This window comes from Galeopterus variegatus, unplaced genomic scaffold, assembly GCF_000696425.1.
Source record: "Galeopterus variegatus unplaced genomic scaffold, G_variegatus-3.0.2 Scaffold26, whole genome shotgun sequence".
NCBI classification, from domain to species: Eukaryota; Metazoa; Chordata; class Mammalia; order Dermoptera; family Cynocephalidae; genus Galeopterus; species Galeopterus variegatus.
The window spans coordinates 1,242,272-1,250,987 of NW_007726137.1; the positions used below are offsets into that span (position 1 = coordinate 1,242,272).

Consider the following 8,716-nt stretch of genomic DNA (forward strand, 5'->3'; position numbering starts at 1 on the left):
TCACGTTGGGTGCTCTTGCGGAGGTGGTGGGTGGGCGGTGCCGGCTCTCATGCGTCCTGCCGTCCACAGGCCACAGGGCAGCCGTACGAGCAGCATGCCAAGATGATCTTCATGGAGCTCAACGACGCCTGGTCGGAGTTTGAGAACCAGGGCTCCCGGCCCCTCTTCTGAGGCCCGCGACGGCTGCTGCTGCATGTGTGGCTCACGGAGCTGAGGGCTGCTGGGCCTGACTGCGAGGCCTGTCCTGCAGCAGGTGCGCTATGGGCGGCTGTATCGGTCGTCACCCACTCCCGCTGTCCCTCCATCAACTGGGACGCCGTCATTTCATTGATGAGAAGAGAAAGCATTCCAAAGCCTCCGATTCTTGTCTTGTTTTCCTTCTTCTTGTCCCGAAGGAGGTGTTGATTCACGCTCCTCCTGTGGTTGCCACAGCTTGTGATTCATTTGGTGTTTGGTGACCTTCGCCTCTGAGAGCCTCTGCTCTTGGTTGACTGTGCTGCTCGGCCATCCTTTCTCCGAATCTGAAGGTGTCGTGCACATCTCCCGTTGTAATCAGTCTGATGATCGTCTGTACATAATTAAACTATTTTCTGATGACTGCTGAGTGTCCAGCGTGGGTGCAGCTCCCTACTGGGCGCCCTGTAACACGTTTCTTCTCAGTTTCCCCACCCATTGCTGGATTGTTGGATCTTGACTCTGATCTGGAATTGGGGGTGTGGCCAGCTTGGCTGTGGCCTCCACCAGCCAGAGGGGGCGTGGCTGGGATGTCACATACTGCAGAAGGAAGATTCCGACGACAGACTGAGAGGGAGATATGGAGCTGGGGCTTTGACTCTCCTGCCAGGCCTCATCCCAGCTTCCTTGGGAGGGGCTGGTTACATCACTGCTGGGACCCTGGAGGGCCGGCCTGCCTATCTCTGGGAGAGCTGCTGATCTCTGCACCCCAGCACGTGCCCGAGCTTCTCTGAGGGCCATCATGTCGCTGCCTGGGTGCTTGCCGTGCTGGCCATGTCCGGGCCTCTAGGGCAACCCCCACCAGTGGCCTGTGTGTGCAGTCACAAGCAGGAGAGCCATAGTGCGTGGGCAAGAGCAGAGGCTTTGGGTCTGGGGGCACTGGGCACACTTGTGGTCACTGTGTGTGGTGGGGAAGATGCCGTGGAATGGATGCCTGGAGGCTGCTGCTGTGGGGCTGGGCATCTGTGGTCACAGCACAGCTGAGGAAGTGGGGACACTGAGCTCTAGCCCCTGCCTTCGCCCTGCTCTGCCCCGCCAGCTGGACTGCCCTGGCTCCCTGCGTCCAAGCAGGGTGGGGTGGGGCCTTTAGATTTGATCATTCAGGGAATTTAAAACAAAAACTAGATTTCTTTAAAGGCCTGCTGGGCAAGTGCCTGGCTGCTCAGGCGTGTTGGGCGAAGATGGTACTGCTGAGGCTTCAGAAGTGAGCCCATCCATGAATGGTGCCAAGTTGAAGACGTGACAGTGATTGTGGGACTTGGTGTTTTGGTCAGAAATGACTTTCTAAGTTTCCTTTGGATCTGTGACCTGCCACAACCCTGGCCTGAGCCCTTGTCCTGGTGACCACAGGTCCTCAGACAGGGGCAGCACTGTGGCCCTTGAGAGGCTCTGGGGGGCCTCTTCTTTATCCAGAATGTGAGTTGTTGAATCAAACGTCACACAAAGCAGGATTCAGTGAGTAGTGCTCGCGTGTCTGTGGTCGAGTGGGGGTGAGTGGGCAGGGTGGGAGGGCCACAGAAACACCTGTGTGTGTGTGGTCGCGTGGGGGTGAGTGGGCAGGGTGGGAGGGCCATAGAAACACCTGTGTGTGTGTAGAACCCAGTACAGAGGACCCGTAGTCTGTCAAGGTCTCATGAGCACATGTCCTCAAGTAAAGCTTTTGCCTAGGAAGTGTCTTGGGGGTGATGAGTTGAAAACTCTGACCTGAGGCCTCAGATCCACCTTCCACATTAGCCTCCAAAGGGCACTGTAGCCCTGTGGCTTCAGGCCTGTGGCCTCCTCCTGCGGTCACTCCTGGGGAGCCTGGGGGCCAGTGGTCAAGGTGGCACCATGGCGTGGTGCTTGGTCCTGGGGGCAGTGGGGTGGGGTCCTGGGACAGCAGGGCATGGGGTGTGGTCCAGGGGGCAATGAGGTGTGGTTGGGGGGTCAGCCTAGCCTGACCAAGAAGGGGAAGAGGTGGGGGCATGGGTGTGGGGAGGTGGCCTGAGGGCAGGAGTTGCTGCCTCCCGAGTCCTGGGAAGGGGCCTCATGGCCCTGGGTGGAGCAGCTGGACAGCAGGCAGCTGAGAGCAGGGACAGAGAGGGGCCCCTGGCTGCACATGGACACTCAACACAGATGCTTTTGTATGGGCCCAGTGGGCTGAGGATGTGGGGGTTTAGTGTGAGTTCCCCACCACCTCGTGTGCCCCAAGAGGGCCTGGAGGACACGAGCGGGGCTCCCGGACGCCACCCCTCTGCCTGGTGAGAGGAGGGTCCGTGCTGTGCCCTCAGGGCCGTGGGAGGTCGGCAGCTGTTCAAGTCCCCCTTTCCAGTGTGGACTGAAAGGACCCTGAATAGCACAGGCCCAATTCTGTCACCACTCCTTGTTCCAGAGACTAACGACTTCACATTTGTTATGCATCCGGTGCTATTTTTAGCGTCAGCTCTTTTAAAAAATAATGAGCAACCTAAATAGGTGCAGAGATTTCCACATCAAAGTCCTCCAGCTTCCAGATGCCTGCTGGGGCTGGATGACTGGGCGGCTCCCAGGCCCAGAGCGAGGGCTGAGACCTGAGTCTGTGGGGTGGGCCAGGTGGGATTTACGGGCAGGCGGGAGGCAGGACACTGGCCGACTGCCCCAGGCTGACTGCCCCCCACTGTCCTGGGGACTGCTCAGGCTTTGGAGTCCTCCTGGCTCTCACCCCCGTACCCCCATGGTTGAGAGGCCTGGGCTCTGTCACCCCCCGCCCCCTCTTCCTGCTTCTCCCACCACTGTGCTCCCCAAGGCGTCCCTTAGCCCTGGACTTTCCTCTCACCTCAGACCTGAATTTTGAACCCTGAGTCCCTCAGACTCCTCAACCCTAACCCCGGAAGCTGAGTGTCCCTTCTTCCTGCCAACTTGCATTGCTCGCTGCCCTCCCTCACAGGCCCCTCAGCCCCTCCACACCTCACACCCGTGAGCACAACCACCCGCTCCTCAACAGATGAGCCAGGTCCTAGCCCGTCCCTTCCCTGGGAGCTCAGGCAAGGGGGCACTCGGTCAGCTGTGGCATGTGGAGGGGCAGCAGGTCACCTGCCCAGGCTTGGCCCAGATGGTGGAAAGCAGGGAAGAGGTTGGGGGGTTGCCAGGGCCAGGAGTCTTAGTAGCAGGACAGACAGGGAAACCTCATCCAAGCTGACTCACTCCAGGACAGTCACCATCAGAATTCTCTTCCTGCCATGTGGCTTGGTGAGTAGACAGACATGCGCTCACATGCAGTTGGCACGGCTACACATAGACACGAGGTCTTTCTTGCAAGGCTGTAGCATACGGATGAGGCTTGAGGAATGGTTGCGGTGGCAGAGCTCCCATTTTGGAAAACCACATCATGACAGCATCGATGGGCGCCCAAGCCACCTGGAAGACTTCATCCATCTGCAAATGGCCAACAAGCCATGAAAAGATGCTCCACGTCATTAGTCGTGGGGAAATGCAAATCAAAACCACAGTGAGATGCCACCCCACCCCCACTAGGATGCCTGTGATAAAAGAGCAGCAAGAACCCATGCCCTCACACACTGCAGCTGGGCATTTAGAACAGCGCAACCACTTTGGAACGCGGTGGCAGTTTCTCAAGAAGAGAAATCTAAGTTCACCGCACACTCAGCAAAAAAAGAAAAAAAAATGTGCAGAAGATTTGAATAGACATCCCCCCGAAGAAGATACACGAATGACTATGAAGCCATGAAAAGGTGCCCAACATCACTGTCATACAGAAATACAGAAGTGCCCCGTGACCCACCAAGGGTGGTGGAGTCAGACACTCCAGGAAAGCCAAGTACTGTCACGCGGACAAACCCTGAGCGGGGCGTTTAGGACGGCACAGCCACTTTGGAACGCGGTGGCAGTTTCTCAAGAAGAGAAATCTAAGTTCACCGCACACTCAGCTGTTCCACGCCCAGGGGCTCGCCCGAGAGACACGGAAGCAGCTGTCCACACACACGCGTCCATGAGTGTTCTGAGCAGCTCCCTTCATGGAAACAGCCCACGTGTCCACCAGCAGGCGAAGCATGGACAGCCGTGTGCGTCCACACCACGGAAGCCTGCTCAGCAACAGACAGGAACGAGCTGTCCATACACGCAGCAACACACATGTACCTTCATGTCAAAGCGTTACGCACTGTAAATGGAGCCCCACCCTGATACTACATATTGTATGATCCTATTTATATGAACTTCTAGAGAATGCACAAAAATCTACAGTGAAACAGATTAGAAGCTGTCCGGGGTGGTGGGGTGGGAGGGGTCACACAGGACCACCAGGGAATTTTGGGGACAGATGTGTCCCATCTTGATTGTGGTGATGGTTTTGTGGATCTGTGTCAAAACCATGTGGTCTTAAAGTTGTGATAATGTCAACTACACCACCAGAAAGCTGTTTCTAAAATGTATTCTGGGTGTGGCCGAGGATGTCTGCCCTTGTGACAGTTGAGTGTGGTTATGCATGTGGACCTCACGGCCCTAGGCCGCACCCCACCCCGCCCCTAGGGCCACATGTTGTGTTCAAGGCAGGATGAGGGGGAGGACGTGGGCAAAGGACAGGCAGGGCAGAGGGTCTCAGCAGCCACAGGGGCCCCCTTTCCAGAGGAGACTTTAGCCAAGGCCTACGTGGCGCTCCCCTGCCCGGCCCCATGGCTGCAGGGCACGGGGTGTTGTCAACCTCCCACTGTCCCCTGGAGAGGAAGGCAGGAGGGTGCTGGAGGCCCAGCCCCTGAGTGAGCCACGATGCGCGATTATGGGCAGCATTGGGGTCAGAATCATGTTCTAATATGAGCCATCTTTACGCTCCTAAAATGAGCCCCGTCGAGCACACATCCTGCTTCCTATAGAATTCTCTAGGAAATGCCAACCTGTGCTCCCCTTCTCCGGTTTAGCACTTTGCACTAACGTCCACGCCAGAGCCTGGCCTGCCGCTTGCACGCTGTCTCTCTCTGACGATTTTAGGCATCGCTCTTATGCTAATGTCGCAAAATAACCCAAAGGATTTCCTTCTTTTTTCTCCATTCCAAGAACACTTTAGATATCATTGGAATTATCTGCTCCTTGAACGTTTGAAAGAATACATGTGCAAATTCATAGACATAGTGCTCAGTTTTTACAACATTTAAAAAAAATCTATTTCATTCACGTTTTCAAATGTACCAGGATAGAGTGTACGGTATATTATTTCATCATTTTAGCTTCCTCTTGACCCGCAGCCGTTTCTCGCCGCTTCCCCTCCCTCGTGTTTGACGCCCTCTCTCCGTCCGCTCGCTCTGAGCCGGCCGCCCAGGGCTGGCGTCACGGGTGTTGCGAGTCCCTGCTCTGAAGCCGTTGTCTGTTCGCGCGCGTCCTCCTCGGGGCTAAGCTGCTGTTGGCTCCGCTCACGTCTCCTCTGCTCTGCTTGGCCGTCCGGTTGCGCTTTCTCTGGAGGCTGGAGTTGAGGTGTGTCTCGGTGGGCATGTCCTTGTTTGCCCAGGGATGTGGGGTTTCGGGGACTTACACTGGCTTTCCCCTTAGATTTCGCAAGATCGGGCCCTTCTGTCTAGTTCCTCGAGATGTGGTAATTGTGGCTTTAGTGATGTCTTGCCGCTCGTTACTTGTCAGAGGGACTTTACACTTGCGAGGGCCTCGAGGAGGATGTTTTGCTCCTGGCTGCGTCCCTGTTGTACCGCAGCCACCGCCACGGCCCTGACGCAGAGCACGGAACCTCATTTCTACTTTGACAAATGTACTGAGATTGTCTCTGCAGCTCAATGTTGTTTTGAGAGATGGGATTATAGATCATTTCAAGTTTATGCTTCTCTTTTTTTTTATTGCAGTAAAATATGAATAACACAAAATTAACCATTTCGATCATTTAAAGTGTACAACTCGGTGGTATTAAGTACATTTACAGTGTGGTGCAAATAACACCTCTAATGTCCAGATCTTTTTCATCTTTCCCAACTGAGACTCTGTCCTCATCAAACTCTAGCTCCCCACTCCCCTCCCTCAGCTCCTGGAAAACTCCACCCTACTTTCTGTCTCTATTTTTTTTTTTTAAAGCTGACCGGTAAGGGGATCTTAACCCTTGGCTTGGTGTTGTCAGCACCACGCTCACCCAGTGAGCGAACCGGCCATCCCTATATGGGATCTGAACCCGCGGCCTTGGTGTTTGTTGTCAGCACCACACTCTTCCAAGTGAGCCACGGGCCGGCCCCTACTTTCTGTCTCTATGAATTTGACTACTCAGGGACCTCATGTAATGGAATCACACAGTATTTGTCCTTTTGTGACTGGCTTATTTCACTTGGCATATTGTCCTCAAGGTTTGTCCATATTATAGCATGTGTCAGAATTTAACTCCGTTTTAAAGCTAAGTGGTATTCCACTGTATGTACATACCACGTTTTGTGCATCCATCTACCCATCGAGGGACACTTGGGTTGTTTCCACCTTTTGGTTATTGCAAACCACGCATCCCTCTGAGACCTGCTGTCGGTCCTCTTGTGTATGTGTCCAGGGGTGGAACTGCCGGATCATGTGGTAACCTGCATTTAACTTTTTGAGGAGCCACCACACCACTCTCCACAGCAGCTGAGCTACTTCACGTCCCACTTTACATCAAGGCACAAGGGTTCCAATTCATCCACATCTTTGCTGACACTTGTTATTTTCTGTTCTTCAGTAACAGCCACGCTGATGGGTGTGAGGTGGCATCTTGCTGTAGCGTAGAGTGATGTTTGATCTGCACAAGCATCCCGCGGGCATGCGAAAGAGCATGTGCTGCTCTGCCAGGGCGTGAGCTGGTGCAAAGCTGGAATGCAGACCTCCAGCCCTTTTTCTGTCTTTGCATGATCACGAAAACAGGGTATATTCATACCTAGTGGGGTTTTCCCCTCCTTGCTTTCCAGAAATGGGGTCTGTGCTGCACTTGTCTGCATGTGGCTGTCCTCATGCCGAGCACACCACGGTAGCTACTCCGTCCTTTTGGTGGCACCTGGAGTTCCCTGCCATGGTGCACTGTGGCTGTGTGGCCATCTCCCCAAATATCATTGCCCCAGGTACCCTCTTGTCTCTGGCCGTTTTCCAGCACCGCAGCCAAAACAGACGGGATGCAGGAGCAGCTGTGGGCACACGTCTGCACGGACAACGGGCGTCTGGGAGTGGAGTGGCTGGGCTGAAGGGTGGGTGGGTTCCACACATGCTTGAAAATGTCGGATTGCTTTTCAAAACCTTTTCCACGGAATCTGAGGGTGCACTTTCCCTGTGCTGCTGAGCAGAGACATTATCACATTTAAAACCGTCCCCCATCTGACCCCCTCCAGAACTGTCGCCGTTATCTGCCAACATTTCTGGAACCCCTGGCAAGCGGTGCGACGCCACTTCTGTATGGCACCTGGATCGGATCTTCTCTGACGTTTATTCTGCCATAGGAACCTTAATTTTATCCAAATCCCCCCAAAAGAAAAAACTGTTGTAGTTTAAGTTTGAAGCGCGATCCAGATTACACACAGTCACACCTTGGTTTTGTGTAAGTGACGTCTCGATGATATTAAGTCTGCCCACCCAGAATCTGCTGTGTCTTTCCAAAACCATAACATCACATCGATTGTAGCTTCTTCATATGGGTCCCGTAGACTCTTCGTTAAATTATTCGTAAGTAGTTTATAGTTTCATAATCACTGCAAATGGGCCATCGTCTCCACTTCTGTCTGTAGCTTGTTATTAATAGTATGGGGCAGAACTATCAACTTTTAGATATAAACACTGAATCTGTCCGTTCTAGCACATTCCGTGAACAGTGCACGTAGGTTTTTACTGGAGTTCCTTGAGTGTTCAGGTCCACGTGGCCGCGCTGTGGCAGCAGAGGCGGGAGGGCAGAGCCCGCGTTGGCCACCTGCTTCCGCGGCACGAGACCCAGCGGACGTCCCAGAGCCGCGTGGGTCGGAGTAGCAGGCGCGTCCCCTGCTGGGTTTCACGTGAGCAGATTTGCCGGGTGCTGTTATCGCCTGTTCTCTGCTCCAGTTATGCTTTTCTCTTTATTAATTCTCTCTTCCTGTCTTATTTTGGGTTGTTTTATTTTCCTTTCAATTTCTTCAGATGCTAATGAAGTTTCTGTACCTTTGCTCTTCTTTGGAATGACAGGCTGACTTTTTTCCTCCCCAGACAGTTTCAGCCACGGACCCCGAGTTTAGACAGATGGTGTGTATTTTTCATTTCTTTTTAGATTCTTTCCTGGTTCAGGCTTTTATTTCCCTTTTAGGTAAAGGGTTAGTTAGACATGTTTCTAGAATCTGAGCTTCTGTGGTGGGGGGTGGCCGTCTTTTCAGTGTGCACGACTTGACTGGGTTATGATCCGGGAAGACGTTCTCTGACGTCTCTAGGTTTTCATTTCTTAGGGTTTCGGATCAACTTGATTGTGGTGTGGCATGTTCAGCAGCCACAGCCACTGAGAGGGCACCTCCCAGCGAGTTCTGCGGTGGTCCCTTGGCGGTCTGTC

At 53.9% G+C, this 8,716-nt stretch overlaps 1 protein-coding gene across 1 annotated transcript in view; it reads left to right on the top strand.

Annotated features, from left to right (window-relative positions):
* Positions 1-599, top strand: part of GAK (cyclin G associated kinase) — a 69,097-nt gene extending 68,498 nt beyond the window's left edge. The window contains exon 28 of the mRNA XM_008569389.1: positions 70-599. Within this exon, the coding sequence (XP_008567611.1) occupies positions 70-171 (102 nt within the window). The 3' untranslated portion in view covers positions 172-599. The remainder of the gene's footprint in view (positions 1-69) is intronic.
* The last annotated feature ends 8,117 nt before the right edge of the window (positions 600-8,716 follow it).